We start from the raw sequence: 21958 nt of genomic DNA on the forward strand, positions 1-21958 counted from the left end.
AGGCCTGAAACGTCAGCCTTCCTGCTCCTCTGATGCTGCTTGGCCTGAAGCGTTCATCCAGCTCTATACCTTGTTATCTCAGATTCTCCAGCATCTGCAGTTCCTACTATCAGGGAGAAGAGTGTGTTGTTTCTTTAAGAGATAACATGCTTTTCTAGTTATAGACATTTATACAGGGAAACAAAAGTGTCTGCATGTAGCTGAAGATGTACACCCACTTCAAAAATGGGAATATGTAACAATTGGCTGTGTGATTGGAAACCTTATGCTTGTTTTGATGTTTTGGCAATGAGCTGGAATCAGCCAGTTCATTTAAACCAAGCACTTAGCAAATGAAAGCCAATTGAATCTAAATCTAATGGTTTTGACAATCTCGGAGCAATGTACTTGTAAGACAATTGATATGTTATCCAAGGTATATAAGGAGAGGGTTTTTGAAAATCAGTATGAGATTGAACTGCCATCTGAGAAATAAGCACCCAGCTCACAAAAGAAATTGCTTAACTCTCTAAGAAAGCACCATCTTATCTATAAAAGGTACCACGACACTTCTAGATAAGAGCCTTTACAGAGAAAACATCCCTGACAGCAGGATCAGCGGAAGAAAGGAGTTTGTGGCTTGAGAGAAAGTGGAGAAGACAGAATATTTTGCAAGACACATTCTATGCGGACTTTGAGAGACTAAGTTTTAATTTATTTTTTCTTCTTACTATTTGGGTTATATAAGTGGGAACTGTTTTTATTGGAAGAGCATACCAGTAGAATTTTGTTCAGTGAGGAAACAGTTAGAAGTTGGGGGGGAATTGTTCAGGTTGTTAGTAGTTCTGTTAACTTGTTCACTGTTAAGGTTAAATAAATAAATTGTTACTTGTTACTTATAAAGTGAATATTAGGGATTTTCTTTCAGTTAACCTCCGCTTCTCTGTAACAGTTTAACAAATTAGGTGAGGTGAGGCAAGCTCCTCTGTGTGTTTCAGGTTTAATTATTAGAAGGGGACCTCTACTTCCGCCATAACAGATTGTGGGGTTTGTGTTTCAATTTTAATTATCAGAGGGGTTCAACCTCCCCTTTTCTAACAATCCACAATTCCATTTGGGAGGGCATTTCAGGATTCTGACCCAGTGACACTGAAAAATGTCGATCTTTTTCCAAGTCAAGATGGTGAGTGGCTTGGAGGGGAACTTTATGTGGCGATCCCATGTATCTGCTGTGCTTGTTTTTCTCGATGGAAGTGGTCGTGGGTTTGGAAGACACTGTGTAAGGATCTTTGGTGAATTTCTGTGGTGCATCTTGTAGACGGTACATACCTGCTGCTATTGAGTGTCAGCGGTGGAAAAGTGAACGTTGAAGGTGTTTGGGAAGGTGTTGTATGAGGAACTTTGGTGCTTTGTTACAGTGCAGTCAAAGTGACCCTGTGAGCAAGGTATTCATTCCCCAAATGCCAATTAAACAGAGTATCCTAATGAAGGCCTTAATCAAAGGAGATAGCCAGGGAACTCACATGCAGTAAAAGTTGACTCTTGTTAGTGTTTGTATAATTTTGACAATCCTTATCAATGCCAGAGGCAAAACTAACGATGGAACAATAGGAATAATCAGTCATTGCTGCATTTTGTTCTTCATTGTTGCTCATACCCTAAAATATAAGGAGAAACAATTTAAATATCAATTTAAGAAACATGCTGTAAAGTTTAAGAATTTTGTTTCTACTTTTCCTGATATGAAGTTTCAAAATCATCAGAAGTCTCGAGAATAGATAGGGGGAAACCTTATACTCTCCTGAAAGGATCAAGGACAAGAGGGTATGGCTTTCAAGTGATTTGCAACAGAAGCAATTGTAACGTGAGTGGTTCAAGTTTAGAGAGCGCTGCCTGGAAATGTACTGCAGATAGTATCACTTGAGGGATTCAAGAGGATGTCAGCAATGACACAAGGTTGTTATTCTCAGTTGGAGAGCAAGCATGATGGGCTGAATGGTCCCCTTCTGCATCAGAACACTCTACTATTCTGTAACACCCTCAGTAAATGTGGACAAGGCAAATTGGGTTCTCTTTTCGAGATGCAAAATACCCAGCTCATTCAATCTTTCCCCACAATTACACAGTCTCAGCTCTGTTGTCTTCCTTAAAAATATTTTCCTGACTTTCCCCAGTGGATCTCTATCCTTGTTTATAGGTCAGAGAAGGTTGCTTACGTAGGGAGTTCCATGTTTTTGTCGAAAGGAACAGATCAGGATTAAATCGTGACAACATGGAATTGAAATTTCTTTCACACACCGACTTTGGGACAGACGACTCTTTGGGATACTGCATTGAGTGTTCCCAAGGCTGAGATAGATTAGAATCTAAGGGAAGAAAGGATGCAGGACCAAGTGGGAATAGACAATGATCGGAAGAACAGCCATGACTGTATTGAATGGTGGGATAGGTTGGAGGGACCGAATGGCCTGTGCCTATTCCTGTTTCTTAAATGTGTATGGTCGATGCAGAAGGGGAAGAGTATCTCAAAACCTAAAAGACTCCAGACAAAGTTCAGCCCCCATCAAGGGCTTGGGAGAGACACATACTCAAGGAATAGGGTCATTGCATGAGGAAGGAGGTTGGGAAGTCTCTGTTTCATTGTGCTGCACTGAAGAAGTGGATGTGCCAAATTTCTTGACCAGGGAGGCACCCTGTGTCAAGGGATGGAAGTGCAAGTTGGGTGGGCATTCAGAAAAATGGAGTGGAGCTGGATGTCTTGCTGGAGTTTGGGACTACACTTGATAAGGCATCCTCACTAAGGTTCCACAAAGATTAGATTAGAGCTGTAGATTAAATAAATCAAAGATCTGGAACAGTGCCTGATGAGCAAACCTCCAGCTCAAAGACACACAGGTCAATATGCGATGGACACGGCACGGTCAAATATTTTATCAAGCATGGCCCATCAATTAAGCCTAGGAACAATTAAAACTCCAATCCATATCCTTTTACCAATTGAAAGATTGCAAAAGCTGTATCATAGAATCCCTACAGTGTGGAAACAGGCCCTTTGGCCCAACTAGTCCACACTGACCCTCAGAGCATCCCACCCAGATCCATCCCCCTATAACCCACCTAATCTACACATCCCTGAACACTATGTGGCCATTTAGCTTGGCCAACCCACCCTAATCTGCACATCTTTGGACTGTGGGAGGAAACCGGAGCACCTGGAGGAAATCCACGCAGACACGGGGAGAATGTGCAAACTCCACACAGACAGTCGCCCGAGGGTGGAATTGAACCCAGCTCCCCGGTGTTGTGAGGCAGCAGTGCTGACCACTGTTCCCCCCGCCGAGTATAAAGGAACAATGACTGCAAGATTACCCTTTTACAATGTCTGGTTTGTAAATTTATCCACATTTAGAAGAAAACTACATTAAAAGAAATTGTCTCAAAATATTCCCAATGAATCTTGTGTCTTACTTCCTTACCTGCTAATCCTTCTTGTGTGGGTTCTCTGAGTGCATCTGTACTGTTCCCTGACCTGCTGTAATTTGGCTTTCTACCTGATGTTCTGGTTAGATTGTAACATTCACAATTTCCTCCTGGTTTAGTTGGGTAGACGATTGTTCCGAATACCCAGAGCTCACCTCCGAATGTGGAGAATCGAGTCCCACTCCAGACACTCGACCCAATAACACTGCCACCACAGTACTGAGGGAGTGCTACTCTATTGGAGCTGCTGACATACAGATGAGTAAACCCTCACCTGGCTTCTCAGGTGAATTGAGAACATCTTGCAAGACTATTTACAAGAACAGGGAAGTTAGTCCAGCATCATGGCCCATATTTAGCCCTCAGTCAACATTATGGAAATGATGATCATGGAAGTTATGAAATATATCGCCGTTCCTTCAGTGTCGCTGGGTCAAAATCCTGGAATTCCCTCCCTAAGGGTATTATGGGTCCACCCACAGCACATGGACTGTAGCGGTTCGAGGAGGCAGCTCACCATCACCTTCTCAAGGGGCAACTAGGGACGGGCAATAAATGCTGGGCCCAGCCAGCGATGCCCAGATCCCATGAGTGAATTGACTCATTTATCTCATTATATTTGTGGACTGAGTATGCAAACAAATTAAAGAGATGGTAGCATGTTGGATATTTCACTGAACTGGTAACAACATAAAGGCCTAGCTGATGCCTTGTGACCAAGGGTTAAAATCCCAGGTGGCATTATTTTTCAACGAATTAAACAAATAAATTGAAAGCTAGTCTCTGTAATGTTGACTGTGACAACTCTGATTGAGTGGTGCAGATATGAGAGAAAAAAATTCATTCACTAATGTCCTTTAGGGAAGGAAATCTGCCATCCTTACAGATTTGGGGCAGCACGGTGGCTCAGTGGTTAACACTGCTGCCTCCCAGCACCAGGGACCCAGTTTCAATTCCACCCTCGGGTGACTGTCTGTGTGGAGTTTGCACATTCTCCCCGTGTCTGCGTGGGTTTCCTCCGGGTGCTCCGGTTTCCTCCCACAGTCCAAAGATGTGCAGGTTAGGGTGGGTTGGCCATGCTAAATTGCCCCATGATGTGCAGGCTAGGTATGTTAGCCTTGGTAAATGTAAAGTTATGGGGTGGGTATGGGTGGGATGGTCTGTGTGTACTCAATAGGGCGAATGGATTGCTTCCACTCTGTAGGGAGTCTATGATTTTATGACTGGTCTTTATTAAGTTGCGCAAGTTGAATTTGGATATAATGAGAGGCAATTGTTAGTCTTTTGTAATCCCAGGGTTCTTAGGATGGAGTATAATTGCAATCTTTGAATCCCTATTGTGCAGATAGAGGCCATTTGGCCCATTGGGTCTGCACAACCCTCCGAAGAGAATTGTAACTTATCCCTGTGATCCGACATTTCCCATGACTATCCCACCTTGCCTGCACATCCCTGTACACTATGGGCAATCTAGCATGGCCAGTCCACCCTAACCTGCACATCTTTGGACAGGTGTGAGTTTGGTAATTGTAATCATTCGACAATATCTGTGTATAAGCATCTTTAACAAGAAAAAGGGACAGACTCAGAGGTGATGCTACCACAGTCAAATAGCTGAAGCTGCATATGGATGTGATAAATAAATAGAAACATAAACACGTAGAAAGTAGGAGCAAGAGTAGGCTGTTTGTCCTATCAAGCCTGTTCTCCCAGTTTGCATAATCATGGCCAATTCTCCATCTGAATGCCATACTCCTGTTCTCTGCCCAGGCCCAAAAGCACCTTTGACCTCCAGAAATCTACCTACTTCTCGTTTCAATATGCTCAGTAGCTTGACCTCCACTGTGCTAGGTAGTACAGAATTCCAAAGGTACACCACCTTCTGAGTGAAGAGATTTCTCTTCATCTCAGTCGTAAACTGGTCTTGCCTTTATCCCGAGACCACAATCCCTTGTCCTGGGCTTTCCCTGGCCCTGGGAGAACATCATCCCAATATCTGGCCCAGCCCTCTCTGGGATTTGTCCAATTTCCTGAGGTCAAATGGTTAGTCGAATGTTGGTCATGACGCCAATGCAAGGCAGTCTCCAGTTGAGGATGCAATAAAACAAGAAGAAATGGAGGCAGAATCGATCATAAATATGTCTTTGGCCTACCTTTTCACACTCTTCAGATTTAATATTTTTCTGTTTTAAGGGGCAAGATAGGTCTGAAAACAAAACAGAAGTCAGCATTAGATAAGCTGGGCTTTATTCCACAGGCTTCTCCAAAGCAATGAAGATAAATTTGAGAGGCAGAGATAATATCACTGTGTGAATAATTCATCAACCACAGGCTAGTGTTCTGGAGATATTCCATGAGAATTTGGAATTCATGGTGCCTCTGGGATGAATCATACATTGTTCTGGCTTTAATGCAGGTTGCGTGGGAAGGGTTTTCGCTAGGAGGCTGAGCACTTTCCCAAACGCACCGTGTTAATTACCCACCATCACCCCACTCCCCTCCCATGATGTCACTCATGTTCAATCCCAGCCCCGTCTTACCATACGCCATCCCTGGAATAATTTGACGGGTATCTGCCACTTTTAAAAGGCACCCAGGCATTCCAAAGGTGCCCTGCCCATTGACAGACAGAATCTCCACATGTTGGAAAAGGGGATGACTGCATCGTGGTCCTCTGAGTGGATCAGAGAAGGGTCAGCACGACTGGGACAGGCTCACTGATGTCGGATAAGGTCAGGTATGACACCTAATACTATTAGGTACGAGCCCATGGTGTTGGAGGTGGCATGAATGGAGGATTGGCTAACAAATTGATAACAGAGTTGGGATAAAGGTGGAGGCAGTGACCTATCGCTGGACTGTTAATCAAGAGGCCCGTGTAATGTTCTGGGGCCCTGGGTTAGAATCCCTTCACAGCAGCTGGTTGAATTTGAATTTGATGAAAATCTGGAATTAAGAGCCTTAAGGTGACCCTGAATCCATTGTTGATTGTTGGAAAAACCTATCTGGTTCACTAATGTCCTTTAGGGAAGGAAATTGCCATCCTTACCTGGTCTGGCCTACATGTGACTCCAGACCCGCAGCAATGTGGTTGACCTCAGGACAATAAATGTTGGCCTGGTCAATGACACCCACATCCCGTGAATGAATTAAAAAAATATATAAAGGGTGTATTTACAGGAAGGTAACCTTTAACTGCAAGGATCAAAGCCGGGACTATAATTATTTACAATGTGCATTAATGACTTTAATGATCGACGTGAATGTACAATAACCTCGAGGACACAAAAATAGGTGGGAAGACGATGATGAGGATGAACGAAGGGCTGACAGAGGGTTAAGTGAATCTGCAAAAACCTACCAGTGGGAAAATGTAATGGTAGGTCCTTTGCAATGAAGAATAAAAGCCAAAATCCTAAACAGAGAAAGACTGCAGAAAGCTGCATCACAGAGGGACTTGGAGAATCACAAGCAAAAACTGCAAAATGTTAGCAACAAGTTCGCAGGTAGTCGGGAAGGAAAATGAATTGTTCTGGCCTTTATTTTGAAGGGAATGGACCACAAGAATAGGGAGGTCTTGCTAAAACTATTCAAGGCATTAGTGACACCACCAGCTGGAATACCATGAGCAGTAATGGGTCTCTTTATCAAAGGATAACTGGGCTGGCAATAGAGGCATGCCAGAGAAGCTGATCCCAGGTATGGAGGGATTTTTGAATGAGGAGAGGTTGGGTAGTTTGGGCTTGTACTCATTGGAGATGCAGTGATGTTATTTCTGCCTGTGGGATAGACCAGGAGCAGAGGGCATTGTCTTGGAGAAAGGAGTCACACATTTACAGCAGAAATGAGAAGGAATTTCTTCTCTCAGAGGGTAGTGAAGCTGTGGAATTCATTACCGCAGAGGGCTGTCCAGGCCGGGTCATTAAGGCTTAGATAGATGGATTTTTAATCAGGAAGGGAATCGAGGGTTATGGGGAAAAGGCAGGAAAATGGGATTGAGGATTGTCAAATCAGCAATGATCTCATTGAATGGTGGAGCAGACTTGATGGACTGAATGGCCCACCTTTGCTCTACAATCATATAGTCTTATACATCGGCTGTGGCACTGACCCCGACAGAAAGGCAGGACATCGGCATAGTCTGCTCAGGATTCATGACGCATCTTTGTTGCTCCCACCCAAGAGATTGGGGTTCAACAAAGACTGATTGAGGAGAAGTCAAGTTCAAGAACAGTCTTTGGGTTTGGGCTTCTTTATTACGCTGATGATTGCGTATGTATCTACGTATATAGAACAGTGCCAGTGGAGCTGCAGCTTAGAAGGTGGTCCTGAGGATGCTACAGAGTCACCGCCACTTCCCTAGATGTATCACCGTATTCCGGCTAATCTGTCGAGCAGACTGTCAGAGTGCTATGGTGTGCTCAGAGTAGTGTCCTAGGCCCAACCACCTTCAGCTTCTTCACCAATGACCTTCCCTCCATCATAAGATCAAAAGCGGGGATGTTCGCCGATGACTGCACAATGTTCAGCACCATTCGCGACTCCTCAGATACTGAAAGCAATCCGTGCTCAAATGCAATAGACAGCCTTGGGTTGAAAACCAATAAGTGACTTTCATGCCACACAACGCCAGGCAATGACCGTCTCTAATGAGAGACTGCCCCTTGACATTTACTGATGTTAGCATCACTGAATTCCAAACCCACCCCCATTAACCACATCCTGGGGGTTACCATTGACCAGAGAATGAACCAGACTCCCCACATAAACACAGAGGCTAGGAATCCTACAGTGACTAACTCACCTCCTGACTCCACAAAGTCTGTCCACCATCTACAAGGCAAGTTCTCCCCGTGTCTGCGTGGGTTTCCTCCGGGTGCTCCGCTTTCCTCCCACAGTCCAAAGATGTGCAGTTTAGGTGGATTGGCCATGCTAAACTACCCCATAGTGTTCAGAGATGTGTAGATTAGGTGGGTTGTAGGGGGATGAGTCTGGTGGGATGCTCTGAGGGTTGGTGTGGACTTGTTGGCCCGAAGGGCCTGTTTTCATGCTGTGGGGATTCTATGAATGAATTCTAAAAAAGTTGGGAGTGTGATGGAATACTCCCCACTTGCCTGGATGGGTGCAGCTCCAATAACACTTAAGAAGCTTGACACCGTCCAGGACAAAGCAACCCTTTTCACTGGCACCACATCCACAAGCATCCACTCCCTCTACCACCAACTGTCAGTAGCAGTATCATCTACAAGATGCACTGCTGAAGACTGACAAGGCTCCTTAGGCATCACCTTCCAAACCCATGACCACCCTCACCCCCCCCACCAGCCCCCCTCATCTGGAAGGACAACAGAAGCAGATAAATGGGAACACCCCCACCAGTTGTAAGTTCCCCTCCATCCTGACTTTTATTAAAAATTGTGCAAGGCGCCTTTTCCCTCGAATTTTGACACCCCTCTTCTTCAGGCGTATGAATCCCCACTCAATACAACAGTGATGAACAGGTGAAAAACAATCCATTACCTATGCATGGTTTCTGGTTCGTCGTGCTTTTCCTTCCGTTACAGATGCAGACGTAAGAATTTGGCTTCAATCGACATATACCAGTTTCACCACAAATATTTTTCTCAGCACAGTAATCTGCAAGTGTTAAGCATAAAATGAGACGTGTAATCAACATGCATGTAGTTAACAAGCTTCCCACATACCGGCACAGGGAGCAATTTTCCGCTTATAACCACCCTAAACTCTCTAGCTCTGATGGTTTTCTTGCTTCATGTCTGGGTCTGTTTGAGACTCATGGATAAAGACTGATTAGTTGGAATCCCATTACCACTGTATGGTGTGATTGTTGAGATCAGAGAGAGGACACACCAGAATCACTGACAGGGAATGAGCCCAAGTTGAGGCCACACAGTAGCTCAGTGGTCAGCATTGCTACCTCCCAGCGCAAGGGACCCGGGTTCGATTCCATCCTCTTGGTCCCTTTATCAAAGGGTAGCTCAATTGCCAATAGAGGCAGCCCAGAGAAGCTGATCCCAGGTATGGAGGGATTTTTGAATGAGCAGAAGTTGAGTGGTTTGCGCCTGTACTGAGTGGAAATGCAGAAACGTTGTTTCTCCTTGTGGACTAGACCAGCAGCAGAGGGCATTGTCTCAGGGAAAGGAGACGCACATTTACAACAGAGGTGCGGAGTTTGTACGTTCTCCCCGTGTCTGCATGGGTTTCCTCCAGGTGCTCCGGTTTCCTCCCACAGTCCAAACATGCACGGGTTAGGGTGAATTGGCCATGCTAAGTTGCCTGTGGTGTGCAGGCTAGATAGATTAGCCAGGGGAAGTGCAGGCTTACAGGCATGGGATGGGTCTGGGTGGGATGCTCTTTGTAGGGTCAGTGTGGACTCAATGGGCCAAACGACCTGCTTCCACGGTGTAGGGATTCTATGATAACAAACCTATGATTTGCATCTGAAAGCTAATGCAGCCGAGATAAAGCTGAATCAGGTATCAGGCACAGTCCATCTATATCTTATTCGGCTGCATGTTGGCTAAAGTCCAAAAAGTGATCATTATCATCATAGCTTAGGGCAGAGGGATCTGGGGGTACCTGTTCACAGATCCCTGAAGGTGCCAGCTCAGGATAATAAGGTGGTTAAGAAGGCATTTTGGAAACTTACCTTTATCAGTAGATGTATAGATTATAAGAGCAGGGAGGTTGTGTTGGAGTTGTACAGGATTTTGGTGAGGCTACAGCTGGAGTACTGTGTGTGGTTCCAGTGCCCACACTATAGGAAGGATGTGATTGCACTGGAGGGGGTGCAGAGGAGATTCGCCAGGATGTTGCCTGGGACGGAGTGTTTCAGTGATGAAGAGAGGCTGGATAAGCTCAGATTGATTTCTTTGGAGCAGAGGAGGTTAGGGTGGGGGACCTGAAGAGGTGTCTAAGATGAGGGGCATGGACAGGGTAGGATAGGAAGCAGAGATAGTAGGAACTGCAGATGCTGGAGAATCCAAGACAACAAGGTGCAGAGCTGGATGAACACAGCAGGCCAAGCAGCATCATAGGGAGGCTGACGTTTCGGGATAGGAAGCAGCTGTTTCCCCTTAGTTACAGGGATGATAACAAGGGGGTCATAATATTAAAGTGAAAGGCATGAAGTATGGAAGGATTTTGCAGAAAATCCTTTTTACCCAGAGGATGGTGGTGACCATAGAATCATACAACATGTAAACAGACCCTTCGGTCCAACAAGTCCATGCCGACCATGTTCCTGAACTAAACTAGTCCCATCTGCCTGTTCCTGGACCATATCCCTCCAAACCTTTCCTATTCATGTACTTATCCAAATGTCTTTTAAACGTAACTGTACCTACATCTATCACTTCCTCTGGAAGTTCGTTCCAAACACAAACTGCTCTCTGTAAAAAAAAAGTTGCCCATCATGTCTTTTTTAAATCTTTCTTTTCTCAACTTAAAAAATGTCCTCTAGTCTTGAAATGCCCAGTCTAGAACAGATTGCCTGGGAACATTAGTGGGAAACCTCACAACCTTTTAAAAAGTTAAAAACTTGAAAGGGTTCAGAAAAGATTTACAAGGATGTTGCCAGGGTTGGAGGGTTTGAGCTATAGGGAGAGGCTGAATAGGCTGGGACTATTTTCCCTGGAGCATCGGAGGCTGAGGGGTGACCTTATAGAGATTTATAAAATCATGAGGGGCATGGATAGGGTGAATAGCCAAGGTCTTTTCCCAGGGTAGGGGGTGGGAGTCCAAAACTAGAGGGCATAGGTTTAAGGTGAGAGGACAAAGATTTAAAAGGGACCTAAGGGACAACTTTTTCACACAGAGGGTGGTGCGTGTATGGAATGAGCTGCCAGAGGAAGTGGTGGAGGCTGGTACAATTACAACATTTAAAAGGCATCTGGATGGGTATATGAATAGAAAGGGTTTAGAGGAATATGGGCCAAATGTTGGCAAATAAGACTAAATTAATCTAGGATATCTGGTCGGTATGAACGAGTTGGACCAAAGGGTCTGTTTCCGTGCTGTATGACTCCATTACTCTATGACTCTAAGCACTTGGATGAGCACTTGAATTGTCATAACATTTAAGGTTATGGGCCAAGTGCGGGAAAGTGGGCCTAATGCAGATAGGTTGGCACAGGCTTGATGGGCCGCAAGGCCTTGTCTGCCTTGTGTGGCTCGACTTTCTCATGGTTTTTGAGTGCAATCAATTGGTTTAAACTGATTCTTGGCGAGGCACCTTAAACAGATGCCTCTTAACTTTGATTGGGTGAGTTTTTACATTGGTGGAAATGAGCTACAGGAAGGTATGGGGCAAATTGTTTTCCCTTTCTCAGTGAGGTATTCTGCGGCATTGCACAAGGTGAAATATCCTGTGTTGCAACAACAGGAAGGTGACACTGTGTAATGCTGTTACTGATCTGGAGTGTTTCTGCACAAACTGTGCAAACAACCAGGCTTCAGCAGTGATAAGAAACACTGAGGGTGTGAGTCACACAGGGTTAGTGGTTGTGAGGGCGTTTACGCGCTGCAGTTGCGCAACACAAGCTGAGAACCACACATCAAGGAACTGGGTGGGATCACTCGAACTCCACGCTGAATTCATTTGAAGTTAATGTGACAATTTCTCCTTTTGTCGCCATTTCCTTAGCCCCGGCAGTGCCAACTGTCTACCTAATGTAGCATCATCACGTTTTGGAAACGCATTGGACTGAGTGCAGGAGCAATTTACAAGTAACGTCCTAGTGATGAGGATGAAATGAAGAACCTGCGACTGTTCTCCTTGGAGAGAAGAGGAAATTAGATAGAGATTTTCAAAGCCGTAAGTGGGCTGGAAAGAATTGATAGGGAAATGCTTCGCTTTCATACTTGTTGAAAGGAACAGGAATGAGAGAGGGCACAGATTTAAAGCGATGTGCAAAAATAACAAGGGTAACATTTCCGCACTGTGAGTGGTGAGGGTGTGGAATGCACTATGTACGAATGTGGTTGAGGCAGATTCTAAATATCAATCGTAGACTTTACTATATAAAAAAAAATTCCCAGTCATAAAATCCCATTCAAAACCTCTTTATCTCTTGAAGGGCTTAATCACAAATAAGAATAAGCAAATCTCTATCCAAAACCTTATATCAAACACAGCTAATTTATAATAATCTATTTAGACTGTAGTTCAAGCTGTGTATTTAAGATACCTGTTATAATAGTTATAGCTTGTGAAATGCAGCTGTGATTTCGTAATGAAACAATGATAGCCCTTAAGAAATGTCAACAAACAGCAATTGCAACTGCGAGAACAGAGATTCTTTTTAAAACTCTCACTGACACAAGCAGTCTATTTTTTAAAAAAATGTTTTAAAGGGCAGGGGATTTATGTAACTTCACATCATGATGGTTGCGCTGATCTTCAGTGGCTGAAAAGTTTGCGACTTCCACATTGAGTTTTCAGGGCCAAGCTACAGTGAGGCTGGAGGGGTTCTGTTTGAACTTGAAAGCTATCCCCTGAGCACCAGATTTCTCTCTCCATTAATCATACCCTGACTCCCTTATCATCGTCAGAAAGGGGGTTGGAATTTCAACACATTAGGCATTCACCATTTATAAAGGACTCCAGAGAATCCTCAAAATTCTGGGAGTATCATAATGTCATACAACACGGAAACAGACCCTTCAGTCCATCCATCCAGGCAAGTGGGGAGTATCCATCACACTCCTGACTTCTGCCTTGTGGATGGTGGACAGGGCTTTAGGAGTCGGGAGCTGAGTTACTTGCTGCAGGATTCCAAGCCTCTGACCTGCTCTTGTAGCCACTGTGTTTATATTGTGAGTCCAGTTCACTTTCTGGTCAATGGTAACCCCATAGATATGATTAGTGTTGGATTCAGTAATGGTAACACCATTGAATATCAGGGGGCAATGATTCAATTGTCTCTTGTTCGATGTTGTCATTGCTCATTACTTGGCATGAATGTTATTTCCCAATGATCCCACCCCAACCCTGGATGCTCAGTAGATGTGAAGGAACTGTTTCATGAGGAGAAGTGATGAGAGTCGATGGACACAGATTTACATTAATTGGCAAAAGAAACAGGGGGGAACTGAGGAGAAATGTTTTTTTTTAACACAGTGAGATATGTTGTCTGTAATGGAGGTAGAAATGGATTTCATTAATACTTTCAGAAGGACAGCAAATATGTACTCGGAAAGGAAACATCCTCAGGGCTATGGGAAGAACAGAGGCATGGGAGATGTAAGACAAAGGACTGGCACAGGTCATAGGGGCCAAATGGCCTCATCTTCTGCTGTAGGATTGTACAATCCTATCACAATATGTTGGGCTCCACAGGTTGTAGTATTTTCCACACAGTATAAGCACAATGTATGGGATATTTTGCTCGGTTGGTCGAGTGACTGGTGTATAATTTGGATTGAGAAGCCAACAACAGGGGTTTGATCCCTGTGCCAGCTGAATAGTGGAGACTGTTTCTTTGACAGGTCCCTGCAAGGGGGAGGTAAGGATTAAACCAACAGTGACAGATATCTGACATGCAAACTGCTCTTGGTGAGCCAGTGGACAATGATCTAAAGCCTTGCGTTTGGGCAAACCACTTGTGAATGAACAAATATAACATGATAACATAAACAGAAGTCACTTTATATTTTACAAAGCTGACATGATAAGGATTCCGTATATCTTCTTAGACTTTAAGAACTTCACCTTTGCAAGTAGGCTTCATTTAAATTCCATTCGGAATTAAAATTTTCTATCCCTTTTGTATCATATGGGAATGTTATGTTATAACAGTAATACCTTGTTTTTTTAATCAATAGTTAGTTGTTAGCTACTTACCAATGCTCGTGTAAATTTTCTGCCCATTTGTATATCCATTGGAATAGACTTGGGAAAAGTTCCAAATGATACAAATACTTAAAACTGGCAATGGATGAGGGGAAGGGGAAGGAAGAGAATCGAACATTAGACATCATCAGTTTAATAACAGTTGCATTTTGGCTTCAATTCCAGACCATACAGATCTGTACCTTTAAGACCATTGCATGACATCATGAGATGTGACTTCTTGACATGAAAAGTCAGAAGTCACAGGACACCAGGTTATGGTCCTACAGGTTGATTTGAAATCACAAGCTTTCAGAGCACTGCTCCTTCGTTGCCTGATACTGATTTTGTGTTATAAGTAAATAAATTGATTTGATACATTTTATCTTAATTTATTTTGTTCAATAAACGAATGTTTTATTATTAAAGCTAAACCTGCAGCATTGCACAGTTTCATCTCAGTGAGGGACCACCTCATCAAAACCAAGCCAAAACTAAACATGATTCATCAAGCCAGATTTCAAAGTGTCTGTCCAAATCCCGCTGGTTAAAAATTCACTTCATTTTTGACTGTCTCTGTGGTCAATTCTGTGCCAAATCTACTTGAGTCGAAATTGCTTTTGGACTTTGCCAAAGGATATAGTCCAACACTAGGGAGCAAGTCTAAAACTCAGATGGAGATTTCCCACTCTTTCACCTGCAATTGAATCATTTAACAGCACCAGGTTTGCCAGTCTCCGTTTTGGAATATGAGTTTGGAAACCATTCTGACTCCTGTCAGCTTCCGTCATATCTCCTGCAACACACTTCCCTCTGCCAAAAATTGTCATGAAGTCATTGAACCCATTTCATCAGATCCCTACAGTATAGAAGCAGGCCTTTTAGCCCCTCAAATGCACACTGACCCATGGAAGAGCATCCCACCCAGATCCATCCCCTTACACGGTAGCCCATTGCTAACCTGCACACATCACTCACCCACATAGCCTACACTTTCCTGGACACTATGGGACAATTTAGCATGGCCAATCCACCTAACTTACACACCTTTGGACTGTGGGAGGAAACCGGAGCACCCAGAGGAAACCCATGCAGACACAGGGAGAACATGCAAACTCCACACAGACAGTTGACTGAGGCTGGGGATTGAATCTGGGTCCCTGGTGCTGTGAGGCAGCAGTGCTAACCACTGAGCCACTGTGCCACCATATCTATAGCATTGATTCAAATGCCAACCTCATTCAGCTCATTTCACATTTTGCGAAAAATTCCACTGTTGTCTGTTTTCATTTTTAACTTCCTCATTTCCAAATGATATCTGACCAGAGTCAACAGTCAGCCTTACCCAGGTTTGATGGAATCACTTCAGAATCAGGTTTTGGGTTGGCATGATGGCTCAGTGGTTAGCACTGCTGCCTCATAGCACCAGAGACCCAGATTCAATTCCACCCTCAGGCAACTGTCTGTGTGGAGTTTGCACATTCTCCCCGTGTCTGCGTGGGTATCCTCTGGGTGATCTAGTATCCTCCCACAGTCCAAAGATGTGCAAGTTAGGTGGATTGGCCAGGCTAAATTGCCTGTAGTGTTCAGGGGTGTGTAGATTAGGTGTGTTATAAGGGGTTGGGTCTGGGTAGGATGCTCTGAGGGTTGGTGTGGACTTGCTGGGCTGAAGGGCCTGTTTCCACACTGTAGGGATTCTATGATCTAATCCTACCAGGTTTGATTATCTCAAATTAATCTGCCTACTTTTTCCCAAATTTACTCAAGCTTCCTCGTTGCAACACACCTTCTCAAGAAATCAATACAACCTCTGGAGCTGACGGCATTTAACAACAAGCCAGGGCTCACTGGTGGCTCCAAAACAATACAGCACCAAAGCCAGATGGTTCTGTCTCCATGTCATAAACTGGGTGATGTGAACACTGTTGGGGGTTTGTCCTGGTTCATTTACACCTGTTTTTCTAAACTTCATATCAAGATCCTGCCTCTGGTACTGCAGCTAAATGTCCTGAACCTTAATTGGTATCTGAAATTCATCCATTCCACCATTCTCGGTTCCTTCATCCACAGTGGGGGTGATCTGAGCAGCTTAGAGAAGAAATAAAACCCAAGCACCTTACTTTCCATTTCCTTCATGACTGTTTAATGCTGACTCTACATTTTGAACGAGGTAGACAACAGAGAAAGTTTTCTCCAATCTAAAATCTCCTTTCCCACTGAAATGTTGGCCATCAGTAGGTCCTTCTTATAGAGTCATAGAGTAACACAGCACAGAAACAGACCATTCGATCCAACTCATCCATGCCGACCAAATATCCAAAATTATCTAGTCCCATTCACACGCATTTGGCTCATATCCCTCTAAGTCCTCCCTATTCATATGCCCATCCAGATGCCTTTTAAATGTTGTAATTGTACCAGCCTCCACCACTTCCTCTGGCAGCTCATTCCATACACGCACCACCCTCTGTGTGAAAAAGTTGCCCCTTAGGTCCCTTTTAAATCTTTCCCCTCTCACCTTAAACGTATACCCTCTAGTTTTGGACTCCCGTACCCTGGGAATAAAAAACCTTGGCTATTCATCCTGTCCATGCCCCTCATGATTTTATAAACCTCGATAAGGTTCAGCCTCTCCCTACAGCTCAAACACTCCAGTCCTGGCAACATTGTTGTAAATCTTTTCTGAACCTTTTCAAGTCTAACAACATCTTTCTTATAGCAGGGAGGCCAGAACTGAATGCAGTATTCCAAAAGTGACCTCATCAATGTCCTGTAAAGCATAGCATGACATCCCAGCTCCTACACTAAATGCACTGACCAATGAAGGCAAGTGGACCAAACGCCTTCTTCACCACCCTGTCTATCAACGACTCCACTTCCTTACCAGAGAGTTAAGTTTTAGAGTAGAGAACGGTTCACCTTTCTCCAAGTAGTCTTGGCAGCTACCTCCTAACCCTTTATAGTAGTTCTGTACCTGCTCTGCAACACAGATTCAAACTGGCCCTTAGCTCTGATCTTTAAATTCCTTTTTGCCTGCTGAATCCTGGAATATAACAACGCCTTGTAAACCCATGCTCAGCAGGTCCACAATTCTATGTTTGAGATTTGCGAATCAACATTGAAGTGGCCCTGACCAAAGTAATTACATTCCAAAACAAATGACATTTACTTTGGAAGAATAATTAGACTGGACGTGAAACGTTAATTCTGTTTCTCTCTCCACAGATGCTGCCAGACCTGCTGAGTTTCTCCTATATTGTCTGCTGTTATCACAAATTATAGCCCCTGTGCCTGTGACCATGTTAATCTATCCCTCCTCATCCTTGCAACCTATCTGTAGCTTTTGATGATGTAGACTGCACCATCATGCTTCATCCCTCTCCACTGTGCTTCAGGAGCATTCCTTTTCTTGTCTCTAGCCCTGCCTTTCTAATTTTGGTCAGAAGATCTCCTGCAATGGCTTCCCTTCATCACGATGCATCATTACTTCCGGTATCCCGAAGGACCAATTCTGAACTGCCCCCTATCTCTCAGCAATATGATGTCCCCCCTGGCCAAAACATCAACAAACAGATTGGGTTTTACATTTCCTCTGGTAGCACCTAACTCGACCTCAGCATCCACGACTCTCTGTCTCCCCTCACTTCTCTCTCTTTTCCCCTACCTCCCTCTCCCTCCCCCTACCTCTGTCTCCCTTCCCCACCTCCCTCGCCCTCCTACATCTCCGTCTCTCTCCCTCATCTCCCTCTCCCTCCCCCATCTCCCTTTCCCTCCTCCCACATCTCTCCCTTCCTTCCCAACCTCTCTCTCTCCCAACTCTTCCACTGCTGCTGGGTGCGATTTAATTTTGATTTATTTGCTGTCACGTTTATTTTAGTGAAAAATGTTGAACAGCATCGCCACTCTCCAGCACCAACTTAAAACACAGAAAAATAAACCAAGACATAGAATATAAAGACAGAAGAATGAAGAAATGAAGAAAAAGTGTCCAACTTTACAGCCCTTTTTGTGAAGTGCTCAGTCATAGGCCATGGGCCTGGAGGCAAGGGCATGAAGCCCCTTCACTGCACTGCTGCTGCTAGAATGAAAGTCACCAATCTTAGGCACCATTTTGCCTCCTCCGACGCCCTCGCCACTGTGATTCTTCGCTGGGCCTTGCCAATGCAGACGCCACTAATGCCATCGGATACCGCACCAGCGCAAACTCAATTCCGCTGCCGCCAAACGTGTCCACTTTGGGCCCACCCCACCGATGCAGCCGCTGCTGATGTCACCATGTCTCATACTGGGCCCAAACTCACCTCCACAGCAGCAGCGACAAGTCAGCGCTAGGGCCATCTCATCGAGGTAGAAGCTGCCGGGCACTGGGCTCACTTGAGTCCGCACTGGGCCTACTCGAGTCTGCACTGGGCCTACTCGAGTCTGCACTGGGCCTACTCAAGTCTGCACTGGGCCTACTCGAGTCCACGCTGGGCCCACTCGAGTCTGCACTGGGCCTACTCGAGTCCACGCTGGGCCTACTCGAGACCACACTGGGCCTACTCGAGTCTGCACTGGGCCACTCGAGTCAGAACTGAGTCCACTTGAGTCTGCGCTGGGTCTACTCGAGTCTGCACTGGGTCTACTCGAGTCCATGCTGGGCCGACTCGAGTCCGCACTGGGCCTACTTGAATCCGCTCTGGGCCTACTCGAGTCCACGCTGGGCCTACTCGAGTCCGCACTGGGCCCACTTGAATCTGCTCTGGTCCTACTCGAGTCCACACTGGGCCTACTTGAATCCATTCTAGTCCTACTCGAGTCCACAACGCTGGGTCTACTCGAGTCCGCACTGGGCTTACTTGAATCCGCTCTGGGCCTACTCAAGTCTGCACTGGGCCTACTCGAGTCTGCACTGGGCCCACTCCAGTCCGCTCTGGGCCCACTCGAGTCCGCGCTGGGCCCACTCGAGTCCGCGCTGGGCCTACTTGCTAACTGCCCTGGTTCTGCACTGGATTGGGCCTACTCACTAATGTTGCCGACACAACCGAGCTCTTAAACAAGAAGAACATAAAATAAAAGAGAGAAAGAAAAAAAAAGAGAAGAGAGAGAAAAAATGAAATAGGAAGAAAAGCAGACGGAACAAACAAGCCCTGGTCTCAGAAGCCCTACACTGCATACATCCAATATCTGGTCTTGAATGAGCTGACATCGTCTTCAATTAAATATTGGCGAGACCAGTGCCCTTGGTCCTTGCACAATTTCATTGTTGACCTATAAGTGTCTCCTGCCTTCCTGACTCAGTTATTATTCAGTGCTGATTGAGGTCACTCACAACCAATGGTACCCAATTTGATCTTGAGTTGATCTTCGGGTCCCGTCTTCTCTTGTTCTCAAAGCCCATCTACTTCCGCAGGACCACCAGCTGTCTTCACTGTTGCCTGAGCTCACTTGCTACCAATTCTGGTCCATGTTTTTCTTATCATCAGACACAACCATTCCAGTTCCTTCCTGGCGAGTGTCCTACTCTTTACAAGCTTTCAAGAAGCTGTCTGTCCCTCACATTCTGGTCATAGAGTCATAGAGTTATACAGCAAGGAAACAGACCCTTCGGCTCAATGTGTCCATGCCAAACTGGTTTCCTAAACTGAAATAGTCCCATTTATCAGCATTTGGCCCATATCCCTCTCGACCTTTCCTACCCATGTACTTGTTCAAATATCATTTAAATGTTGTAATTGTACCAGCCTCTAACACTTCCTCTGGTAGCTTGTTCCATATATGCACCACCCTCTGTGTGAAACAGTTGCCTCTCAGGTCTCTTTTAGATCTTTCCCCTCTCACCCAAAACCCATGCCCTCTAGTTTTGGACTCCCCTACCCTGGAGAAAAGACCTCAGCTGTTCACCTTATAAATGTCTATAAGGTGACCCCCTGAGCCTCCTTCACTTCAGGGATAAAATTCCCAGCCTATCCAGCGTCTCCTTTTAACTCAAACCTTCCAGTCTCGGTAACATCCTTGTCAATCTTTTTAACACCCTTCCCAGTTTAATAACATCCTTCCTATAGTAGAGCAGCCAGAATTGAACGTAGTACTCCAAATGTAGCTTTACCAGCGCCTTGTATAGCAATAACAGGATGCCCCCAACTCCTGTACTCAATGCTCTGAACAATAAAGGCAAGCGTGCCAAACATCTTCTTCACCACCCTGCCTACCTGCAATGCCACTTTCAAGGAACTATGTATCTGCCACCCTCGGTCCCTTTGTTTGGCGATACTCCCCAGGGCCCTACCATTAATTGTGTAAGTCCTGCCCTGGTTTGCCTTACTGAAATATGACACCTCACATTTATCTAAATTCAACTCCGTCTGACCTGGTCACTTGTGTCTCCCCCATTTGTCACTCCAACAAAAGTGAGCAGGTCTTCCAACCATAATCTTCGAGGTTCCTTCCCTAACCCTCTCCACTCCATTTCTCACATTAAGACTCAGCTTAAAATTTATCTCTCTTACAAAATTCTAGGTCAACTTCTGCTTTCCTCTGTCACCCACAACCTGATTATGCTGCTTTGAAGAGTTTTGGGTTGTATTGAAAAAAAATTAGACATTCTCCTTTGTTGATGTGGCACTCGGTCTGATCTCAATAACCCCTTTAGAATGATCTGCCATTGCGACTTATTGGATAATTCCTTTCATTATATTCCAACTCCAAATTTCTTCCTTTTTTCCTTCCAATCCAGTGGGACTTTATGTTACTGACAACATGCAAGGTTCCTGTCAGAAAACAGCTCATCGCTCACCTGCACTATCCACTTGATTCATCTCTGAATGCAGGTGACCCCTAATAAGCCTCTCAACTTACTTCAGACACATTTGACAAGCAGGACTTACTCATTAAGATCGGGAGTCGAGTTGGTCTCATATCGACGGTCCCAGGGGCTTGTCAGAACTCAAGAAAAAGTCAGCAACAGCCTGGTCTCTGCAATTTTGAGAGCTTGTGGTTGCACAAGCCCTTGAGTAAACTAATGTTATCACGATGCAGGAAGGAAACTGAACTCAGTGTATAATTGGAGACAACAACGTGCAGGGCTGGATGAACACAGCAGGTCAAGCAGCATCATAGGAGCAGAGAGGTTGACGTTTCGGGCCTAGACCCTTCATCAGAAAAGGGGGAGGGGAAGGGGGTTTTGAAATAAATAGGGAGAGAGTGGGAGGCGGATAGAAGAGGGATAGAGGAGAGGATAGGTGGAGAAGAAACAAACAGGTCGAAGAGGCGGGGATGGGGCCAGGAAAGGTGAGTGTAGGTAGGGAGTTAGGAAGGGGATAGGTCAGTCCAGGGAGGACGGACAGGTCAAGGGGGCGGGATCTCTTCATCTCCAACTGCCGTCGAGACATCAATCGCCTCAACCTCTCCACCCCTCTCACCCACTCCAACCTCTCCCCCGCAGAACGTGCAGCCCTCCGCTCCCTCCGCTCCAATCCCAACCTCACCATAAAACCTGCGGACAAGGGAGGCGCAGTTGTAGTATGGCGCACTGACCTCTACATTGCCGAGGCCGGACGCCAACTCTCCGACACCTCCTCCTACCGCCCCCTTGATCAAGACCCCACCCCTGAGCACCAAACCATCATCTCCCAAACCATCCACAACCTCATCACCTCAGGTGACCTC

General features: G+C 45.2%; 1 protein-coding gene across 1 annotated transcript in view; it reads right to left on the reverse strand.

Annotated features, from left to right (window-relative positions):
* The window catches only part of LOC109926379 (adhesion G protein-coupled receptor E2-like), a 50199-nt gene extending 28923 nt beyond the window's left edge, over nucleotides 1–21276 (reverse strand). The window contains exons 1-5 of the mRNA XM_048617837.1: nucleotides 21178–21276; nucleotides 14324–14407; nucleotides 8980–9096; nucleotides 5613–5665; nucleotides 1503–1637 (exon numbers count right to left, since the gene is read on the reverse strand). Coding sequence (XP_048473794.1) covers nucleotides 1503–1637; nucleotides 5613–5665; nucleotides 8980–9096; nucleotides 14324–14407; nucleotides 21178–21208 — 420 coding nt within the window. The 5' untranslated portion in view covers nucleotides 21209–21276. The remainder of the gene's footprint in view (nucleotides 1–1502; nucleotides 1638–5612; nucleotides 5666–8979; nucleotides 9097–14323; nucleotides 14408–21177) is intronic.
* Nucleotides 21277–21958: the final 682 nt, after the last annotated feature.

This window comes from Rhincodon typus, chromosome 38 (assembly GCF_021869965.1).
Source record: "Rhincodon typus isolate 14 chromosome 38, sRhiTyp1.1, whole genome shotgun sequence".
Classification (NCBI taxonomy): Eukaryota; Metazoa; Chordata; class Chondrichthyes; order Orectolobiformes; family Rhincodontidae; genus Rhincodon; species Rhincodon typus.